At 49.1% G+C, this 23823-nt stretch overlaps 1 protein-coding gene across 1 annotated transcript in view; it reads right to left on the bottom strand.

The window, feature by feature from the left end:
• TBC1D22A (TBC1 domain family member 22A) overlaps window positions 1-23823 on the bottom strand; it is a 399512-nt gene that overhangs the window by 368117 nt on the left and 7572 nt on the right. The window contains exons 2-3 of the mRNA XM_032139761.2: window positions 1479-1535; window positions 221-561 (exon numbers count right to left, since the gene is read on the bottom strand). Of these exons, the coding sequence (XP_031995652.1) occupies window positions 221-561; window positions 1479-1535 (398 nt within the window). The remainder of the gene's footprint in view (window positions 1-220; window positions 562-1478; window positions 1536-23823) is intronic.

The following is a 23823-nucleotide window of genomic DNA, read 5'->3' as shown; positions in this document are numbered from 1 at the left end:
CACGCACGTAGCTAGGACAGAAGAAAGCACTTGACGGCCCGAGGAAAGAGCGCAGCCCACTCCCCTATCCTTGGAAGAGACCCATAAGGGCTCTCGTGGGCCAGGGGGCCTGCTGCAAATGAGGATGGGAACCCACTGATTCTCCCACAGTGAGAGTGCTCTGGCCGCTTTCTTAGCTTGGCCAGAAACCCAGACCATCTCTTCCGTCCTCCCATCATACCTGCAGGACAGGACGTGTGGCTCTCACTGACAGACTTCACCAGCCGGAGGTCGCCGCTGGGGGGTGAGGGCGGCTCTGCCTCGGGCCTGGGCTTCTGCTGAAGCCCTAGCTCCTCCTGCAGCGTGGGCCGCCCCTGCCGCTGGCTGTGGTTGCGCAGCACACGGTTGGCCGTCTCCATGACCACCTCGGAGTTCAGGCTCTCCGCTGCCATGGCCAGGAGCTCGTCGTCGTCCTCCCCAGCGTCCCAGGCATCGCTGGTATTGCTCTCAAACTCCTGGAAGGTGCTGACCCTCTTGGCCTTCACTGGTGTGGTCGGCATCTTGGCCGTGGACTTCAGCAAACTGCAATGCAAAAGCAGTCTTTACTCATACATGCTCGAAGGCTTCACCCAAAACCAGCCAGGAAAGAATTCCCAGGTGAAAAGACAGGCATAGAAGTGTTCAGCTTCCATTTAGCAATAGTGAGTGAAAAAGCAAGCACAATTCACAGAGAAAGAAGAGCAGGCGAAGCCCATGAGGACTCAGTGGCAGGAGGGGGAGGGGCTCCAGGAAGGCCACCTGGGAGGAGGTGCAGGGCCACGTGGTGATACCCAGCAGGACCACCCCAGCTCACTCTGGCCAGTGCCTGGGGCGCCTTCCCCAAATCCCAGTAAGGCTCCCTTTTCCCCAGCAGTGAGCGGTGTGGGTCAGAAGCACCTGTGCAGGGTGCAGGCCTGTGGTATATGGATTTGAAGACACGATCATTCAAACAAGATTCCCCCAAAATATGACAACACACAACATCGGCCCCACCTCATGTGAGAAACTTGTCAGACAGGTGCAGTCCTGCAGGGTCACAACAGCCCAGCACAAGCCCCACACTCTGTGCTCCCGCCTGCTGTGGAGGGGCCAGGACAGGCCAGGGCCGGGCTCCAGCAGCTGGAGAATGCGGGAAGGAGGAGGGGAAAGGACAAGCCAGCATGGACGGCCTGCAGCCAGGCTATCCATGGCTAAAGGATGCCAGCTCCTGGCTCTCCCCAGGGCTCCCCCACCTCCCCACATCAGGCTGTGGCTCCCACAACCGCTGTCTTCACCAAGATGCGCAGCACGGGGTGCACAGTGTCTCACACAAAGCGACTGCGTGATCAGTGTGGCTGAATGAGAAACCAGTCTCCTCCCTCAGGAATGCCTGGGAGCAGGAGGGAAGCAGGAAGACCAGGGTTGCCATAGCCCTCCCATATCAGAGCCGAGACGCCAAGTGAGGTTGGAACGTCACTTACGTGCCATGTAACAGTGGATCAAAGGGGGGGTGCTGGGCGCCATACACGTGCTGGATGCTGATGGAAAAGAAAAGGAAAACCAGTGAGCCTCTCTCCTGCCTTCCCAAGAGCCCACCACCAGCTCGGCCGAAAGGTGGACTCCCAGGAACCCACAGGACCGAAGGAAGCAGCTCCTCATCGGCTGTCGCAGGCCCCCCTGCAGCCACCCGGGGTCCTGAGGGCCCAGTTCAGAAGCGATGAGTGGCACCATACAAGCCCACGCCCCACACCCCACACAAGCAGGGCATTCAGCCCGTCCTCGAGAATGGGCCTCAGCCCGACAAGCACCACCACAGACCCTTGGGCATCCAAACGGTGATGAGGGTGTCTGGGTGTGCAATGAAGGGACTGCAGCCTCTGCCCACAGACTAAAAACTTGAAGAAACGCCCATCTGGGAATTCTCACCTGCCATCATTTTGTCTGAAATTGAATGCAGAATTGCAAAAGATAAATATAATTTTTTAAAAGATTTAACGGGCTTGGCGCAGTGGCTCACGCCTGTAATCCCAGCACTTTGGGAGGCCGAGGCGGGTGGATCACCTGAGGTCAGGAGTTGGAGACCAGCCTGGCAAACATGGTGAAACCCCGTCTCTACTAAAAATACAAAAATTAGCTGGGCATGGTGGTACATGCCTGTAATCCTAGCTACTGGGGAAGCTGAGGCAGGAGAATGGCTTGAACCCAGGAGGCGGAAGTTGCAATGAGCCGAGATCATGTCACTGCACTTCAGCCTGGGTGACAGAGCAAGACTCCGTCTCAAAAAGAAAAAGACTTAACAGTTTTGTTATAAAAGTCTTATATTCATCAGAGCAAATTTGGAAAACCGATGGAAATGAAATACCCCACGTGGCAGACACTGTTGGTTGACTGATCAACCTCTATCCAGAAGCCTTTGCTGCTTTGGCTGACTACAGCCACAGCTGGCCCTATGACACACATTTATTTCTCACAGCCAGCAAGAAACAAATGGGGGTTTTTACTTTTCTAAAAAAAAACAAAAAAAAAACAAAAAAAAAAACAGGCTTAGCTAGCACCCCTTTGGCCCCTAGCTTCTCTCCCTTTTTTTCCACCTGGAACACAGAGGTGAGGCCTAGGACTTCAGCCATCGTGCATGAGTGAAGATGCCACCACGAAGGGCAGCAGGGCAGACAGGCAGGAAAGAGCATGGGGCTGTGATGGCTTTGAGCTGCTGCCCAACCCTGCGCTGCTCACCACAGACTACCAGACACAGGAAATAAACGAATCTCTGTTTGTTGAAGGCAATACTGGCAATGTTGGGAGGCCGAGGTGGGCAGATCGCTTGAGCTCAGGAGTTTAGGACCAGCCTGGGCAACATGCCGAAACCGTGTCTGTACAAAAAATACAAAAAAAATTGGCTGGGCGTGGTGACATAAGCCTGTGGTCCCAGCTACCTGGGAGGCTGAGGTTGCAGTGAGCCAAGATTGCACCACTGAACTCCAACCTGGGTTACAGAGTGAGACCCTGTCTCAAAAAAATAATATAAGTGATTCCAAAAAAATGGTCGGATGATTGCTTGAGCCTGCGAGGTGGAGGTTGCAGTGAGCCAAGAATGCACCACTGCACTCCAATCTGGGTTACAGAGTGAGACCCTGTCTCTAAAAAATAAAATAAAATAGTGATTACAAAAAAGTAATAAAGATACTTGGAGACAAATATTTGCACACAATATGATAACCTCTTGGGGATAAACTCCTAGAAATGGAAAGCTTGGGACATAAAGCACGCATTAAAAAGGCCACTGGTCCACACTGCTGAAGAGCCGTGGTTCATATCCCACCAGCAGTGTCAACACCACACACCACTGCTCATTCAACAGGAGAACAGTGGTCTCCATGTCGGCTATGTGCCTTTTCATTCATGAGTGAGATAAAACTTTTTTTTTTATTTTGTTCATTAGTACCTCTTCTTTTTGTAAATTGTCTGCTCATACCCTTTGTCCATTTTCTAATGAGGTGCTCACCACTTTCTCACTGCTTTGTAAAAAAAAAAAAAACCTTGTAAACAGAAGATTCCTTCTTAGTCATTTTGGTGGTGTGGTCAGCAGAATTACGGCCCCCACCCAAGACGTCCACATCCTAATGCCCAGAACCTGTGACTACGTCACCTTACATGGCAAAGGGGACTTTGCAGATGCGATGAAGAATACGAACCTTGAGGTGGGAGACCATCCTGGGCAATCCTGGTGGGCACGATCTAATCATGAGTACTCAAAAGCAGAGACCCTTCCTGGCTGTGGTCAGAGGCAGAAGAGACCACGAAAGGTCACACAAATGCAACATGGCTGACTCTGCACATGGAGAAAGGGGGCCGTATGCCAAGGAACGTGGACGGCTTCCTGGAGCTGGAGAGAGCAGGGAAAACGCTCTCCCCTGGAGCTTCCAGAAGGAACCAGTCCCACCAACACCTTGGTGTTAGCCCAGTGAGACCCACGTCAGACTTGCAAACTCTAGAACTCCAAGATACCACGTTGTTGTCGGCCAGTAAGTTTGTGATGATTTGTTAGCGTAGTCACAGAAAGAGAATGGCGGTGGCCAATCTGTTTGCCTTGGTCTGGGAGGCTGAGACACTCTCGTGTCCTTTCCTCGTGATTCCGCTTTGGGGACGCACTTGGAAAGGCCTACCCCTTCCGAGAGTGCATAAACATTCCACTGTGTGCTACTTTCATCCTTCTAGAGGGCTCGTTCCTACCCTTAAGTTTTCAATCCACCTAGAATTTATTTTATTTTGCTATATAGTGTTTAGTAGGAAACTTCAAAAAAAAATAAAGAAGAGTTCAAATGTCATTTGTTCAGTAACCTCTCCTTTCACGTACTGCTTTGAGAACATCATCTTTAACATTAAAATATTACATTGGGTCAGTTTTCAGTTTCCCACTCAGTTTCTACTCGGTATCCCATTCCTATGCCTGCAGCACAATATATTAATTATACCAAATGTTTACTTTTATATTCTAAGATTTTTCAGCAAAACTTGACAAACATTTTTTCGATACTGACTCTCGGACAGGGCACTGGGGAGGGAAAGACAAGCACAACACGTCCAAACTATTCCGGCCCTTACAGTTTACTTACAAAAGCAAAACTTCAACTGGCATTTTGAATGTTCTGTGATAATTCCTACAAGAGCATGCCACAGGAGCATAGAAACCCAGTCTTATTGGGAGGCCGAGACGGGCGGATCACGAGGTCAGGAGATCGAGACCATCCTGGCTAACACAGTGAAACCCCGTCTCTATGAAAAATACAAAAAATTAGCCAGGTGTGGTGGCACGTGCCTGTAATCCCAGCTACTTGGGAAGCTGAGGCAGGAGAATGGCGTGAACCCAGGAGGCAGAGCTTGTAGTGAGCCAAGATCATGCCACTGCACTCCAGCCTGGGCGACAGCGAGACTCTGTCTCGAAAGAAAGAAAGAGAGAAGGAGAGAAAGGAAGGAAAGGAAGGAAAGGGAAGGAAAGGGAAGGGAAGGGAAGGGAAGGGAAGAAGGAAGGAAGGAAGGAAGGAAGGAAGGAAGGAAGGAAGGAAGGAAGGAAGGAAGGAAGGAAAGAAAGAAAGAGAAAGAAAGAAAGAAAGAAAGAAAGAAAGAAAGAAAGAAAGAAAGAAAGAAAGAAAGAAAAGAAAAGAAAGAAAGAAGGAAAGAAAGAAAGAATTCCTTACGGAAAAAAATCACACTTAGAACTAGGAAAAGTGAGACTGGCAGAGGTTGAGACAAACAAAACAGCATGCACCTGATCTGAAGGCCAGGAGCAGTGGAATCAGTGGGACATCAAAGTGGCAGCCAGAGGCCTGTCATCACAGTGAGCAGAAACATGAGCCCACATCCGGCCTTCCTTCAAAGGCCCAGGAGCCCAGTCCCACCCCTCACTCCACAGAAGAAGATGGGAAACCCAGAGAAGAGAAAGGAATTCAAAAGAGTTTTGCCCCTTGAAGGGTTTGTTATGACTTCTCCTTCCCAAAAAAAAGCCAGTAAGGAGAAATATATGATTTCAGAAGAAAATTCTAAAGTCAGCATCCAAATGAAAACATCACATTTATTTCTGCATACATCAGAGTGAGTTTCAGCTTCAAACTGAAGACGACCTGAAAGCAAAGCGCTGATCCCTCCTCTCAACCAGGAAGGACCTACGTGGCAGGCACTGTCCTGGGTGCTGAGGACACAGACACCCTGTGGCATGAACCACAGGCGGGTCCCAGTGGGGCTGGGGATGGATACTTTTACCAAAGGAATGAAACACACAGAAAAGTGAAGGAACAGCCCTGTGAGCACCACGCCGCGTGCCACTGCTCAGCTCCAACCACTCTCAGCAGCCTCCGGATTCGCTCAACATGCCGTTTCTTTTCTACTATCAATACTGCAAGCAATAAAACATAGAGAATAATAGTAGTAGCTAACAGAGATGAGCATTATTCTAAACTCTTAATGTGTTAACTCCTTTAATCTTTGCAACCCAATAAGGCAGATATCATTACTCTTCCCATTCTAAAGGTGGAAAAACCGAGGGACAGAAAGCTTAAGAAAGTAGCCTGCCTGGGCGGGCGTGGTGGCTCACGCCTGTAATCTCAGCACTTTGGGAGGCTAAGGCGGGCGGATCATGAGGTCCAGAGATCGAGACCATCCTGGCTAACACAGTGAAACCCCGTCTCTACTAAAAATACAAAAAAGCCGGTCGTGGTGGCAGACGCCTATAGTCTCAGCTACTTGGGAGGCTGAGGCAGGAGAATGGTGTGAACCCGGGAGGCAGAGCTTGCAGTGAGCCGAGATCACGCCCCTGCACTCCAACTCCAACCTGGGCGACAGAGCGAGACTCCGTTCCCCACCCACCAAAAAAAAAAAAAAAAAAGAAAGTAGCCTGCCCAAGGTCACCCACCCCTGGCAGGCTGCAAAGCCAGTTTAGTGACATATAGGACATAACCACATAGACACCACCCAGAGATTCACTTCCACCAAATTCCAACATTTTGTCATATAATAGAGTTGAAACCCTCCCCATTCTGGTTCTCTACCTGCCTCCTCTGAGGTAGCTACCAACCTGTATTTGACATTTCCATTTCCATATAAGAGTTTATACTATTATGGAAGAGACATGGATCTCTAGGCAACATACAGTATTATTCTGCACATTTGCAAAGTTTACATTGTTATCATTTCATACATATGTATCTTCTTGCAACTAGACGTTCCCTCAAGATTGTTCTTTATGTATCAATGTTAATGCATGCAGCTCCAGTTTTGTTCTGTGGGGTTTCACTGTATGAAAGCCAGTACTTTAGCAGTAAACCAACTTTTCAAAAGAAATGTTATATGGAAATGCCAGACAGGTAAAGGCAGAGCTACTCTGGTGAAGGGGAGACGCAGGAGCCGCCACATGCACTGGCCGGGCCACTCAACAGAAAGAGAGGAGAGGGAGACGCAGGAGCCGCCACATGCACTGGCCGGACCACTCGACAGAAAGAGAGGAGAGGCAACTCCCAGAACCACAGCAGGACTCCAGGGAGACAGAGAAAGCTGCTGGTCTGGTTATTTCCTTAAATATAAGGAAAATGAACAAAACCAAGAGATGGTTCTCTGAGTAGATGAATAAAACTGACAAACCTTTAGCTAGACTGACTAAAAGAAAAAAGAGAAGACTTAAATTACTAAAGTCAGAAATGATGGAAAAGACATTATTGTCAACCTTACAGAAATAAAAAGAATTATGAGAATATTATGAACTGTGCACCAACAAATAAGATTAATTAGATACAATGCACAAATTCCCAGAAAGATACACACAACTGAAACTTACTCAAAGAGCAGGAGGAAATATGACTAGATACATAACATGGAAAGAGGCTGAATTAGAGGCCGGGCACACTGGCCCACGCTTGTAATCACGGCACTTTGGGAAGCCAAGGTGGGAGGATCGCTTGAACCCCAGGAGTTCAAGACCAGCCTGGCCAACAAAGCAAGACTTCGTCTACTAAAAACCAAAAAACTAGTGGGCATGGTGGCACACACCTGTAGTCCCAGCTACTCAGAAGGCTGACGTGGGAAGATCACTTGAGCCCAGGAATTCGAGGTTACAGTGACCTATGACAGCACTATTGTGCTCCAGTGTAGGCAACAGAGCAAGACCCTGTCTCAAAAAAATAAAAAATAAAAATAAAGAGACTAAATTGGTAATCAAAACACTACGCACAAGGAAAAGTCCAAGCCCAGAGGGATTCACTGGTAAATTCTACCAAACAGATAAAGAAGAATTAATACCAATTCTTCATAAATCCTTCCAAAACCTAGAAAAGGAGGTAATATTTCCCAACTCATTCTATGAGGCAAGTACTACCCTAATACCAAAATCAAGCAAAGACATCACAAAGAAAGAAAACTACAAACCAATATCTCTTATGAATATACACATAAAAACCCAAAATACTAGCAAACCAAATCCAACAACACATAAAAAGGGATTACGTATCATAATCAAGTGGAATTTATCCAAGAAATGCAAGGTTGGTTTAATAACCAAAAATCAATTAGTACAATACACAATACTAATAGCATAAAGAACAAAAACCACATGAGCATCTAAATAGATGCAGAAAAAGCATATGATAAAATTCAATACTCCTTCATTATAAAAATTATCAACAAACTAGGAATCAAAGGTAATCTTCATCCTGATAAAGGATATCTACAAAAAACTCATAGTTAACATCATACTTAATGGTGAAAGGCTGAATATTTTGCCCCTAAGCTCAGGAAAAAGACAAGGATGGGAGGTGGCTCATGCCTGTAATCCAGCACTTTGGGAGGCCAAGGTGGGGAGGATCACTTGAGCCCAGGAGTTAAAGACCAGTCTGGGCAACAAAGTGAGACCTCGATCTCTACAAAAAATCAAAAAATTAACCAGGCATGATGATGCATGTCTGCGGTCCCAGCTACATGGAAGGCTGAAAACAGGAGAATCACTTGAGCCCAGGAGGTTAAGATCAAGGCTTCAGTGAGCCATGTTGGCAAAACTGCACTCTCTAGCCTGGGCAACAGAGTAGGACCTTGTCTCAAAACAAAACAAAAGTACTGATACAAGCTACAACACGGATCAATTTTGAAAATATTATGCTCAGTGAAAGAAGATAATTACCAAAGAAATGGGCATTATTCCATTTATTTGAAATCCCTAGAATAGACCATTCTATATACAGAGAACGTAGATTAGTGGTTACTTGGGGACTAGAACAGGGAGGAAGGCAGGGGTGATAGTTACAGGACACAGGAGGTTTTCTAGAGGCAATAAACATGCTCTAAAACTGATTGTGGTGATAGTTACACAACTCTTTGAAGACACTTAAAAAACCACTGCATTATATACTTTAAATGGGTGAAGGCTATTGTGGGTGAATTGTGTTGTATCTGTATCTCAGGGAAGATGTTATAATGTTTTAAAGTCAATACAACTTTTACCTGACCCTCTTGGGTTCCCGCTCTTGGAACCTAGCTACCCATTCTCTGAAGACGCCAAAATTAGCCACAAAGATCTCCTATATGTACACATTACAACCCACAGCACTAGGTGAAGGCCCAGCGGACAGCCTGCATCACCGCTAGACAAGTCAGTGAATCAGCCTTCTTATAATTTCAGCCCCAGCCTTCGAGTCTTCCTAGTGAGGCCCCAGACATCATGGAGAAGAGACAAGATATCCCACTGTGCCCTATGTGAATTTCTGACCCACAAAACCGATGAGCAGAATCAAATGCTTGCTCTATGCCAGGGGGTGGGAAAAAGATACAGCCTGCTTAGATCAAGCCCAATCCATCTGTCATGTCCTTTTCCTGAAACGTCTTGGATGTCTCTCTGACATTGGTAGAAAGCTTTCAGGTTTAAGAATCAAAGGCCCAGGTTCAAGGCCCAGCTCCAACACTTACTAGCTGGTAAAGTTTTAACCAAGTAAGTACTCTGAGTTTTCATTTTCTCATCCTGGAAATGGGAATAAGAACATGTATGAAATGAGATAATCGTATATCACAGCAATCTGAATACTGGGACATGACCTACGAATAGCGTTTATCAATATGATCAATCTCTCTTTATACGAACGTTTACATTCTTCCTATCATTTCCCAATGTATCTCTATTGCTCAAAACCAGCATGCTTCTTGGCCTACTGGCCACTATTTGCATGTCCTTTTTTTAAAAAGTCTCTGCCACGTTATCAAAGGCCACAGGTTTTTCCTCCCGGGACAGCCAGAAATTCATAGATTCTTCATAGGCAAACCATTTGTGTTTACTAAGCAAAAAATGTTCCAACAAAGTTCAAATGAGACTAAAGGAACGCCATTTTATCTTATCAAAATTGCACTTTTGATTTTGCATAGCTAAAAAGAAAAGCAGACTTCAACTAAAGATATTTTAAAGGAATATGTGGCAACATACCCACCTACCTCATTTCAGATAATGAAATCTGTCTTTAAAAAAGTATATTAACTGGCCAGGTATGGTGGCTCACATCTGTAATCCCAGCACTTGGGAGGCTGAAGCAGGAGGATCACTTGAGACCAGGAGTTCAAGACTAGCCTGGGCAACATAGGGAGACCCCATCTCTACCAAAAAAATAACTTAGCCGGGCACAGTGGCATGTACCTGGAGCCCCTGCCACTCACAAGGCTAAAGTAGATGGATCACATGAGCCCAGGAGTTTGAGGTTGCAGTGGGCTATGATCACACCACTGCACTCCACCTGAGCAACAAAACAAGACTTTGTATCCAAAAATAGAAAAGGATATTAGTCAATAAACTTTTTAATGAATTATACTGCTTTGAAACACTGCAGTAATCTACTGTTTTAAAGAGAACCCTAGTGATTCCTTATGAAAAGCAGATGCATATGACATAATTCCACTTTTTTTTTTTTTTTTTTTTTTTCTGAGACGGAGTCTCGCTCTGTCACCCAGGCTGGAGTGCAGTGGCGCGATCTCAGCTCACTGCAAGCTCCGCCTCCCGGGTTCACGCCATTCTCCTGCCTTAGCCTCCTGAGTAGCTGGGACTACAGGCGCCCGCCACCATGCCTGGCTAGTTTTTTTGTATTTTTTGTAGAGACGGGGTTTCACCGTGGTCTCGATCTCCTGACCTCGTGATCTGCCCGCCTCAGCCTCCCAAAGTGCTGGGATTACAGGCGTGAGCCACCACGCCCGGCCTAATTCCACTTCTTGACAGATGACCTAGAAAACCCTTGCACAAGCACCAGGAGACCATGGAGGGAGCATGGGTGAATCCTGACAACATGAAGCTGAGAGAAGCCAGACGCAAAAGGCCGCACACTGTATGATTCCACTGACATGCAACATCCAGAACAGGCAAATCCCTGGAGCCAGACAGTAGCCCCATGGTTGCCAAGGGTGGGGAGGAGAGAATGGGAAGTGAATGCTAACAGGTACAGCGTTGCTCTCTGTGGTGATGAAATTTTTCTAAAACCGACTGTAGTAATGACTGCATAACTGTGAATATACTAAAAACACCAAGCACTTTAAATGGGCGAATGGTGTGGTATGTAAGTGGTATCTCTATAAAGATTGAAGGGAGGACAGGAAGGGCCCCCTCCCTGACCCCACTGTGTCCCAGGAAGGCCGGTACGTCATGGAAGGGAAGGCTCGAGATGGCTGACCAGCCTCATTCATTCAACCTTTAAATAAGTCCAAGTCAGGCCAGGCACGGTGGCTCAGGCCTGTAATCCCAGCACTTTGGGAGGCCAAGGTGGGCAGATCACGAGGTCAAGAGATCGAGACCATCCTGGTCAACATGGTGAAACCTCGTCTCTACTAAAACTACAAAAATTAGCTGGGTGTGATGGCACACGCCTGTAGTCCCAGCTACCCAGGAGGCTGAGGCAGGAGAATCACTTGAACCCAGGAGGCGGAGGTTGCAGTGAGCTGAGATCGCGCCACTGCACACCAGCCTGGGCGACAGAGTGAGACTCCATCTCAAAAAAAATAATAATAAGTCCAAGTCCACTTGCCCCACCATGAATGACAAGTCTGTAGCGTAAATCACCACAGAACAACACACTTCAGCATGCTTCACGTGAAAATGACAGATTTCATCGCCCCTAAACTTGAGGAGGACTAACTGGTTAGTAGCGAGCAAGGCAGGGGCCGTTAGTTGGGTGTTCTGGTCAATGGGTGCACATCCTGCTGATCCTACAAACACACAGCCGAAGCTCTCAGACGGGAGAGCGCATGAGCAAACACTGACGAAGGGTCACCGGCTCTAACCCACGACAGGAGAGGCCGCACGCAGGTGAAAGTGGAACTACGTGGACAAGGGACAAGATACCCAGGGCAGGCCAGGGAGGGGCCAGCACAGAGATGCCCCAAGAGGCTGTGCCCTGGAGAAGACCCCCAACCAAAAAGACCTCCCCTTGCCCTCCCCAAAAACAGCCCTCAGAATTGTGGTCAAAGCTCACCTTTTCAGCATAGGCACAAGGAGATGCAACTGCAGTGCCACCACTCACTCGTAAGGGGAACCCAAGGACACCCATGGCAGGGGAGGCAGGTAAACTAAGGTCTAACACAAGAACTGGGGTTGGGCGTGGTGGCTCAGGCCTATAATCCCAGCACTTCGGGAGGCAAAGGTGGGCAGATCGTTTGAGTACAGGAGTTCAAGACCAGCCTGGGCAACATGGTGAAACCCCCGTCTCTATAAAAAATATAAAAATTAGCCAGGCATGGTGGTGTGCTCCAGCTACTCGAGAGGCTGAGGTGGGAGGATCACCTGAGCCCAGGAAGACGAGGCGGCAGTGAGCTAAGGTCGCACCCCACTGCACTCCAGCCTGGGCAAGAGTGACACCCTGTCTAAAAAAAAAAAAAAAAAATCGGGAGGGCACCTCCAGGGAGAAGGGGAGAGGGGTCACAGCATGAGAACAGGCTGGAGACACTGGTCAGTTGTGGGGGTCAAGGCAATGGGAAATGCCCAAAAGAAAGAGAATGGGTCCCTGAAATCAACACCAACTCTTCAGGACTGTGCCCAGAGCTGTCTTTACAACATGACTCAGAAAATTTAAATAAACAGTAAACAAAACACTAGAATCCAATACTTGCTGGGAATCTACTCGTGGATAGCCAAGGCCTCCAACTTGGTCCTTGCTTGACAGCAGCGTGAAACACAGACGTCTTCAGCTTCTACTGACTACACTGCGTTATGTTTCTCCATTCAAGTCACTCAACAAACACTGACTGGGCACCTGCTCCACACCAGGCCCAGGCTGGTCCTGGAAAGCTGACAGTGAACAAGCGAGAGTCCCTGTCCTCGGGCCGCCTCGGCAAAGGCAGCTAATCCATGAGGATACAGGTGACTCTGAAGCAGGAAGAGACAAGTCAGAGTCAAGAGGGACAGAGCGACTCGGGCCAATGCTGCGAGGCCACTGGGTTTTGACAGGAAGCAGCTCTCCCCGGCAGATCCTGCAGAAGGTTTTTCTGGTTTGAATTTGAAGCCTCTACACCAAGGTGCTCTTTTCAAACAAACCTGATGGTGTATCAGAACGGCTTCTTTTTTTTTTTTTTTTTAATTGAAGGTTAAACAGCGGTGGGTGAAAATAGCAGTGAGGGAAACAGGGAAGAGTGAAAGAAAATAAAAGTATGGAAAAGCAATAAATCCAGCTGTAATGTTCTCAAGATCATAAAAGAAACGAAACATTTACGATTAAATGCTACTCTGTATTTCACATATATGAAGTAAACAGGCAAGTCATCTAGTCAAATTCATTTCATGGCTAATCAACCTCTCTTCTCCAAGCACAGTCATTACTCAGTGCCACCTTAGGGTTCAATAGCAGCTTTCTGAAATACATACTCAAATTGGCAACTGAATTTACCACTCAGCTCATTCTAACACATGGTGATACTCCCCAGATTTATAAAATATATTCAGAAGTAAATTTTCCAAGGAAATTAACTCTAGGAGCTTTGGAGGAAAATGTACAAAAAACCATTATGGCAACAGTAAACAATTCCACCATCCCCTCTGTCCACAGCACAATTTGAAACTCGTGCCCACCCCGAGGGTCAACGGCAGAAAGACGTGGTGCCTGAGACCCAAACCAGAGGGTCTCCGAGGGCTGTCCCACCCCGACACCCACACCACTCTGACTGGCAGCAACACATACGCTGTCCTGCAAGGTTCCCAGCTATGTGGTGCCGCTTCTGGGCCACAAACTCCCTGCTACAGGGACTGCGTTTTGTCTCTCGTCACACTCCTCACAGCCCTCGGAGCACTGAGAACCCAGCAGGAGCTGAGGCAATCACTGGGTCAAATGGACATCTCTGGAAATAGGTCTTGGAAACAGCACTTTTACAATGATTTTTTTCCCCTCACGTAACAAAAGCAATGTGTGTTTATTATGGAAAACAGAAAATATGAAGGAAATGGAAGTATTCTGAAATTGTCCTGGCTGGGCGCTGTGGCTCACGCCTGTAATCCCAGCATTTTGCGAGGCCAAGGCAGGCAGATCACCTGAGGTCAGGAGTTCAAGACCAGCCTGGCCACCATGGTGAAACCCCGTCTCTACTAAAAATACAAAAATTAGCCAGGCGTGGCGGTGGGCACCTTTAAAAAAAAAAAAAAAAGAAAGAAAGAAAGAAAGAAATTGTCCAACACAGAGAAGTAAAGTCACACACCACATAACGACATTTTAATCAACAGACCACATATGGAACCATGGTCCCGTAAGACTATAATGCAGCTGAAAAATTCCTGTCACCTAGTGATGTCACAGCCAAAGTTACATCATAGCACAAAGCATACTCCTGTGTTTGCGGTGATGCTGATGTAAGCAAATCTACTGCACTGCCAGTCCTATAACAGTACAGCACATACATTATGTACTGTATGTAATACTTGATCATAATGAACAACTATGCTACTGCTTTATGTATGTATTCATTGTACTAACTGTATTATACTTTTTTTTTTTGAGACAGAGTTTCGCTCTTGTCATTCAGGCTGGAGTGCAATGATGCGATCTCGACTCATTGCAGCCTCTGCCTCCAGGGTACAAGCGATTCTCCTGCCTCAGACTCCTGAGTATCTGGGATTACAGGTGCCCACCACCACGCCTGGCTAATTTTTGTATTTTTAGTAGAGACAGGGTTTCACCATGTTGGCCAGGCTGGTCTCGAACTCCTGACCTCAGGTGATCTACCCACCTCGGCCTCCCAAAGTGCTGGGATTACAGGCATGAGCCACTGTGCCTGGTCTATTGTACTATATTTTTTATCATTATTTTAGAGTATGCTCCTTTTACTTATTTAAAAAATAAAATAAAAGCTGTAAAACAGCCTCAGGCAAGTCCCTAGTCCTTCAGGAGGCATTCCAGAAGAAGGCGATGTTATCATGGAAGATGACGGCTCCACGCATGTTGTCGCCTCTGAAGACCTTCCACTGGGACAAGACGTGGAGGTGGAAGCCAGTGGCACCGACAGTCCTGACCCTGTGTCAGCCTAGGCTAATGTGTATGTCTGTGTCTTAGTTTTTAACAAAAAGCTGAAAAAGTAAAAAATAAAACAATTTAAAAAGAGAAAAAAGCTTACCGAGTCAGGATACAAAGAAAAATATTTTGGTACAGCTGTACAACGTATTTGTGTTCTAAGCTATGTCTTAATAGAAAGGAGTCAAAAGTTTTTTTAAAATCAAAACGTTTATGAAGTTTAAAAGTCACAGCAAGCTAAGGTTAATTTACTACTGAAGAAGGTGTTTTTATGAATCTAGTATAGACTAAATGTAGAGTGCTAATGACGTCTACACAATGCACAGTGATGACCCAGACCTTCCCATTCACTCACCCTTCATTCACCGACCCACCAAGAGTACCACCCAGTCCTGCGAGCGCCAATCGCACCAGCTGCCCTACACGAGTATGCCATTTTATCTTTTATTCTGTATTTGTACAATACCTGCTCCATATTTAGAGATGTTTAGATACAAAAATACTAACCATTGTGTGACAACTGTCTGCAGTACTCAGAACAGTACCACGCTGTACAGGCGCGTAGCCTCGGAGCAACAGACGGTGCCATATAGCCTAGGTGTGCAGCAAGTGACACTGCACTAACCCTACCTGGGTTTGTATAAATGTGCTCTGTGATGTTCACACAGGGACAAAATCACCTAAGGACGCATGTCTCAGAAGGTGTCCCCGTCGCTAAGTGATGCATGACTTTCAGGGCGGCTCCGCCATCTGGCAGCCAGCCATCACGGAGGCCCATTTCCCCTCTTTCCTTCTTGCTGCTTCTCACTCAATCCTGGCCCTGCCCAGCTTCCCCTCAGGACTCACCACATGAGCTCTTTCTTCTTGCTCCCTCCTCTGCCTCCTGCCAGCCTCTCTGCATGTCCCAGACTCTTCTGTGTGTTCCCAACTCTGCTCCCCAGAGCCGAGTCCTCAGTCCTCCTTTCTTCTCTTATGAAAAATCATGCTCTCCTGACTTCCTCCACCCGAGTAAACGGTTCTCAAACACGTGCCTCCAAGCAGATCCACTGCCAACTCAGCCATGAAACCACCACCTCAAGTCAGCAGGTCCCCCAAAAAATCGGCTGTCCCCACCGGCCACTCCTCACACCCACTCTTCAGTCCCCACCCTTGGACAACATCACTCTCTACCAGTCACACAAAAATAGACAACATGCTCGTCCCTGCCTCGTACCTCTCCCTGGAGCCCTCTTCTCCTGGCGGCCCCTGGCTCTCACTGGCCCATGTCCTGGCATTGAAAACCCTCTGTTCCCACTAACTTAAATCAGGGCTCCATTTTCTCTCATTCTGACCATGTATCTCCTGTGACAACCTCCAGAACTGCAATCCACCAACATGAGGGTCAGCCTTGTCTCCTCCCTGAAGCACACCACCCACCCAAGTTCCACATCCTCTAGGTCACCTCGGAAACCTCCCACACATCTCTCTTCTCCTGTCCATCAGCCCTGGCCTTGACCCATCCCCTGCTCCTGAGAAGAACACGGCAGCTGCACCGGCTACCCCAGGGTTTGGCCTCAGCTCTGTCGTCCTGTGCCCATCAAAGGATAGGTCACTCCCCAGCTGAACATCCTTCAAGGTCTTCCTACAGGCCTTGGGGAAGAACTCATATGCCTTCAGGTCCCATGAGGCCTCTGCACTGCCCTCCTGCCCCTCCCAGCCTTGAGAAAGAACTTGGACGCTTTCAGGTCCCATGAGGCCTGTGCAGTGTCCTCCTGCCCCTCTCGGCTCACACACCCAAAGTGTGGCACAGGGTCCGTTTTGAATACCTACTGAACTAACTGAATTGCAAGCACTTCCTGACAGTCCCCTTCTTCTCTCTCTCCTCCCCATAGCCATGGTTCTCACCCGACATCCTGGCTGGTCTCGTCCTACCCATGCAATTTCATGCCAGTTCCTTGACCTGAGCCTCTGTCTCTGGCACATAGCAAGAGGTCAATAAACAGTAGCAGGAGGTCTGATCAGGTCACCCCTGCTCAGAAACCTTCCCTACTCCAAACACAAAACAGCCTCAAGCCAAAACTCCTGCAGCCACCATCCTGAACACTGACCCTCACCTACCATCCCACCACACAGCCGCAGCTGTACCCACTCCTTCCATCCATACCATCCCACCACACAGCCACAGCTGTACCCACTCTTTCCATCCATACCATCCCACCACACAGCCACAGCTGTACCTACTCTTTCCATCCATACCATCCCGCCACACAGCCACAGCTGTGCCCACTCTTTCCATCCATACCATCCCACCACACAGCCACAGCTGTGCCCACTCCTTCCAGCACACCATCCCCCCACACAGACGCAGCTGTGCCCACTACTTCCATCCATACCATCCCCCCCACACAGCCGCAGCTGTGCCCACTACTTCCATCCATACCATCCCACCACACAGCCGCAGCTGTGCCCACTACTTCCACGCACACCATCCCACCACACAGCCACAGCTGTGCCCACTACTTCCACGCACACCATCCCACCACACAGCCGCAGCTGTGCCCACTATTTCCACGCACACCTCTGTTCTCAGGTAGCCAGCAACTCGCCAGGCTCCCAAACACACCCTGTACTCCTCCTCACCCGGGCTGTGTTCAAGCCACCCTGTGCCAAGAAGGCCTTGTCCCAGCCCGACTACAGAACACACCCCACACCCCAGGTAACCTTCAAAGTCCACTTTAATGTCATCTCATGTCCTCAGTGAAAACTCCCCTTTCCTTGCCCATGCTGCCACAGGCCTTCCTGCCCCTCCATGGCCCACTTGGCACCAGCATCCTTGCAGCAGAAGCTCCTGGCTGGTCTGTCCCCCTCAGCAAACGGATGTCCCTCAGTAGCAGGAGTAACACCAGGCTCACCTTTGCACACACTCCAGGGCCTCGTGTGCAAACAGTGCATCCCACAACTGCTTGTTACATTTAATTCTCTTCCTCACTATGCAAATATTTGAATGATTAAGCATTTAAAGGCACACCATATCTTTGAAGGAATTAAGTTCCAAGAATACAGTACATTCTCTCACAACGAAACCTAGCTAGGTAACACCCTCTTAAAAGCTACTGAGCTGCTGTTAAGGTGGCCTTTTCTATCAGCTATTTAAAAGCATGACGGCTTAGGCAGGCACATGTGGCTGATGCACAAGCTGTTACGGTGGCTCTAGTGACTGGTTTTGGAACACAAAACTAACTCAATACAGAGATTAATTCTAAGAGAAAACAAAATGCGGCCCACAGCCAACAACCCTCTACCAGCCCTTCCAGGAGGCAGCTGTGGCCATGCAGGAATCACCTACCGCACCATCAATAAACCTGAGAACTTGGCAGTGGCCAGACCCAGTCTCAAAACAGAAGAGGTGGCACTCTGTGCTCTTCCTCCACCCCGAGAAAGCAACTCCCAAGGCCCCAGACGTGAGCAGGAAAACACTGTCATAAATTCTATAAAACTGTGATTGTCTCTGAACCCTTCTTCCTCCCAGATCCCTTCCAAATTCGGAAAGAAGCAAGGCCAGATCTCCCCTTGACTCCTGACCCCAACAGCATAATGTAGGGAGTCCCAGCCAATTCGCTGGCCTCCCCGCTGCAAGCACATTCACGTGAAAACAAGGGCAGCGGGTGCACCAAGCCCTCGCGGAGGAGCTGCCACCCCTAAGAGAGCCACAGTGACACCAAGGGACTCACCCCCTTTCCAAGACCAGGTCCTCTGCCCTGTCTCTCCACACACCCCGAGCCACTGATGGCTTTCAGCCAAGGATCAGGAGCTCATCCAGACGACTGCAATCAACATCACTTGCCTCATCTAGCTGAAAGCCTTGGAGCCAGCAAGCCTATTTTTTTTTTAGTTTAGTAAAAATGTTTAATAAAAGAAGGCCCATTTCAAACCAGCACAGCAAGGAGTACGAGGCCCAGGTGGAGAGAGCTGCATGGCACACTTAAAAATTCTATCGGCATCGGCCGGGCTCCGGTGCACACAGCGCACATGAGAAGGAAGAGGGTGGCGGAGGGCGAGGCAGCGCTCCAAAAAATCAACCAAGCATGAGCAAGAACACCCAGGAGGGACCCATGGGAACAGAGCTGATGCAGTCAGGGGCCCAGAAACACCAGGGGCCCTGAAGCCGGAAAGGGCTCTGCCTTGGATGGGCCTGAGGGTGAACCCATTCCCCTAGGAGCTCGGGGCCTTGAGCAGAGGCCCACCTTCCCCACTGCAGGCCGTACAGGGAAGGCAGACTCAGGGTGGAGAGGGCACCCAGCAATGCCTGGCCCTGCTCCGGGGGGCTGCCATCAGTAACAACACAGACGTTCTCAGCCTCTACTTCCTACTCAATGAGGAAACCCACAGGTATTCTAAGCAACTGGACTCGCAGGGCCTACGCGCCCCTTCATGACCCACAGCGCTCGGGGTGGAATTTCCATGTTTATCACCAGAAAAGAGGAAACATTTCAGAAAGGGGGAACAAAAAGTCTGGGGATACTCAAAATGAAAGTTCCCCACAGCACGGGGCCCAGAAATGGGAAGAGCCCAGGCAGCCCTGTTCCCTCTGGGCCTCCTGATACCTCTGCCTCTTGTCTGCAAAGAGAACACCGGGGGGACCTAGGAGAAGCTGCTCACCTCACTCCAGAAGAATCCCCGGCAGTCTGCCGAGCACAGGTAGCGTGGTTTTCCCTAAGCCTGGAGGAGCCAGGCCTCAGGCTGAGCTCAGCAGGGCTCCAAGGGCAGGCAGGCCCAGCAGGCAGCACCCTGAGTTCAAACAGGAGGATGAGCATGGGGCGGTGAGAACACTTCCACCCAAGCCAGCCCACAGAAGGATCGATACCTGGTGAGTGAGTCAGCTTTCTCTGTAATAATTTCAGCACCTGTTAAGTCCCCTAGGGAATGGAGGAGCTAAGATGAGGCTGTGATGGGTAAGGGCACAGACTTCTCAGGTTCAAACCCCAGCTCTGCCACTTATGAGCTGTGTGGCTTTGAGCACGTAACTCAGCTTCTGAGTTTCCTCATTTGTAAAATAGGGACCACACGGTACCACCCCCAGCTGCTATGAGGACTACACGGGTGGTTGCATGTAAAGTGCCTAGCCCGCCGGGCGCGGTGGTTCACGCCTGTAATCCCAGCACTTTGGGAGGCCAAGGTGGGCGGATCACCTGAGGTCAGGAGTTCGGGACCAGCCTGGCCAACAGGGTGAAACCCCATCTCTACTAAAACACACACAAAAAAATTAGCTGGGTGTGGCAGCATGAGCCTGTAGCCCCAGTTACTGGGGAGGCTGAGGCAGGAGAACTGCTTGAACCTGAGAGGCAGAGGTTACAGTGACCTGAGATGGCACCATTGTATTCCAGCCTGGGTAACAGAGCAAGACTCCATCTCCAAAAAAAAAAGTGCTTAGCCCAAGGGAAGCACTCCACAAACAATCCCTAGCGTGAGGTGTGACGCCAAGGCCCCAGCTACCTCAGTTCTGAGCGCTGCAGGGAACACCTGCTCACAGACACGCTCCCCGACTCCTCAGGAAAAAGAACCATGCAGGTGGGTCATCTTGCGCTCCCAGGGCCAAGCATGGTGACATTCCCCACCCTGTGGCAGGACACCGGCTCCTGTTCCTGGGCTCCCCACTGCACCTAGAAGCACTGCACGATGCAGATCTCCACGGCCTGTGTTCAGGGGGTGAAGGGCTGAGCTGAGGAGGGGCAAAGAAGCTGAGCTTGTTAGAGAAGGAAAGGAGGGACACAGGTGTCACTCTCGGGCCACAGAGCCAGTACAGCCCCCTGCACGTGAGCACTGCCCTTGTCCTAGCCGCAGGCAGGCCGTGCTAGACTGTGGCCGTTCAGGGAAAGAAAAACAGAGATGACTTCTTTTCAACGCAAATGCCCATCGATCAACAAGTGGATAAAGAAAGTGTGATGTGGCCAGACACAGTGGCTCATGCCTGCAATCCCAGCACTTTGGGAGGCCAAGGCAGGAGGATCACAAGGTCAGGGGATGGAGACCATCCTGGCCAACATGGTAAAAATACAAAAATTAGCTGGGCATGGTGGTGGGCCCCTGTAATCCCAGCTACTCAGGATGCTGAGGCAGGAGAATCGCTTGAACCCGGGAGACAGAGGTTGCAGTGAGCCGAAATCATACCACTGCACTCCAGGCTGGTGACAGAGCAAGACTCCACTCAAAAAAGAAAAAAAAAAAAAATGTGGTGCATGTGTGTTTGTGTACATATGTATATGTGTATATATATATATATATATGTGTATATATATGTGTATATATATATGTGTGTGTATATATATATATGTATATATATATGAAGGAATACTACTCAGCCATAAAAAGGAATGAATTACTGGCATTCGCAGAGACCTAGATGAGATTGGAGACAATTCTGAGTAAAGTAACTCAGGAATGGAAAACCAAACATCATCTGTTCTCACTCACAAGTGGGAGCTAATGGCTAGGCATGGTGGCTCACGCCTGTAATCTCAGCACTCTGGGAGGCCGAGGTGGGTGGATCACTTGAGGTCAGGAGTTCAAGACCAGCCTGGCCAACATGGGGAAACCCCATCTCTACTAAAAATACAAAAATTAGGCGGGCATGGTGGCACGTGCCTGTAATCCCAGCCACTCGGGAGGCTGAGGCAGGAGAATCGCCTGAATCCAGGAGGCAGAGGTTGCAATGAGCTGAGATCGTGCCACTCCACTCCAGCATGGGCAACAGAGAGAGACTCCATCTCAAAAAAAAAAAAAAATAGTAAGTGGGACCTAAGCCATGAGGACGCAAAGTCATAAGAATGACACAATGGACTTCAGGGACTCGGGAAAAGGACGGGAAGTGGGTGAGGGATAAAAGACTGGGTTCAGTGTATACTGCTCGGGTGTACTGTTCAGTATACACTGTTCAGTGTATACTGCTCAGGTGCACCCAAATCTCACAAATCAGCACTAAAGAACTTACTCATGTAACCAAACACCACCTGTTCCCCAGTAATCTATGGAAATAAAAAATTAAAAAGAAAAAAGAAAAACAGACAAGTGGTCTCCGAAGACTTGTCCTCAATTCCACGAGGAATCCCATGGTTCCTCAAAAACACCTGGAGGCGATGGGTACTCCCTCCTGCTCTCGTTACTTAAGAAACAAATAAATAATCCAAAATTGTCAGGGATTAATCATTTTTGTCTTCATTTAAAATTAACCCAGAGTCCAGATTTACTCTATCAGACAAATATGTAAGATTAAGGAAATACGATTCACATTCAATTTATTTTTCAAAGTGTTTCTGGACAAAGTAAGACATTTAATAACATGGAAAGTAACCGCTGAAAGGAACAAGAAAAGGAACTGCACCTACAGCAAAATCTCACCCACCAGCGCTTCCGCGGCCCCCGTCACAGGAAGGTCATGTCCACTCACTAACAAGAAGAGAAACCCAGCCGGCGGGGAACACACGATCACTGCCGGACCAAGACTCCCAGGCTTCCCTCTGCATGGGAAACAGGACTAGGTTTCTTACCCAATAAACAATCTCTTCAAAACACAAGCAAAAGGCAATACAGATTTATAAAAAACACCAGAAAGCAAGGCGGCCAGAGGCAGCAGCCAACATTCTGAGGAAAGAGGCAGGGCCCTATTTGGTTCCTAGGCGTAGGCAGGACATACGACACGAGAAGAACCCTCCGAGCTGACTTCAGTCCCCTGGGTTTAAACACACTTTGTGGAGGTTACCCAGCGACCCCCCCGCAAGGCCGCTGACCAAGGCACTCCTGCCCACATCCTGCCCACATCCAAGAGCAGGACTCTGCTGAGGGAGGTGCTGGGCCACCGGCCATTCCCTGTCAGACATCCCTCGGCACGGTCCCCCACTCTTCACGGCTGCTGTAACAAATTACCACAACTTAAAACATGCATTCATTATCTCGAAGTTCTGAAGGTCAGAAACCCGGCATGGGTCTCATCACACTGAAGTCCAGGCGTCAGCCAGCTGTGCCCCTTCCGGGAGGCTCGAGGGGAGAACCCCTTTCCTGCTCACTCCAGTTGTCGGCAGAATTCAGCTCCTGGCGGATGCAGGAGCAAGGCCTTGCTCTCCTGTTAGCCACCCGCAGAAGGCCTTTCCCAGCTTCTAGAAGCCGCGCCACATTCCTGGTGACTGCCTCCTCCATCTGCAAAGCCAGCTGCTGTGGGTGGAGTCCATCCCACGCCATGTCTCTGACCACGTCCAAAAGCTCATGAGGTTACACTGGGACCACCGGGTAACAGGACAATTCCCCCGTTTCAGGTCAGCTGATTAGCGACCTTAACTCCCCTCTGCCATGTAACAGAACATATTCACAGGGGTCAGGGATGAGGATGAGGATACCTTTAGGGGACCAATATTCTGCCTACCACACTCCCATCCCCTCAGGCCAGCACCCCGGAGATCACCTGGACCCGCCCATCAGTGAATCCTGAGTGCGCCATGTGCACCCTGAACCTGCCCACTCCTCTCCAACCCCACAGCATCTGGCCTCGGCCTCCTCAGAAGCCCACCAGTTTCCTCTCTCGCCCTCTCTTCAAGGATGACGAACAGTGTCACAGTATCACACCCCTCCCTGTTTAAAACCCTCCAACACTCTCTCATGGCTCTTAGGACCACAGCTCAGATCTTCACCATGGCCTTAGAAGCAGCTCTGGTGCCTGCTCACCACCCTCCATGCCCCTGCTCCCCAGTCAAGCACTCCCTGCAGGAGGGGGGCTCCGATACACCCTCCCCTGACCTTGGCAGCCAGATCGGTTCCTGCTGTACAGCCAGGTCTCGGCGGAAGCGGGACCTGTGTCAGGACGACA

This window comes from Hylobates moloch, unplaced genomic scaffold (genome assembly GCF_009828535.3).
Source record: "Hylobates moloch isolate HMO894 unplaced genomic scaffold, HMol_V3 SCAFFOLD_19, whole genome shotgun sequence".
Lineage (NCBI taxonomy): Eukaryota > Metazoa > Chordata > Mammalia > Primates > Hylobatidae > Hylobates > Hylobates moloch.
Note: the sequence above shows the minus strand (reverse complement) of the source record. Positions and strands in the feature narration are given on the sequence as shown.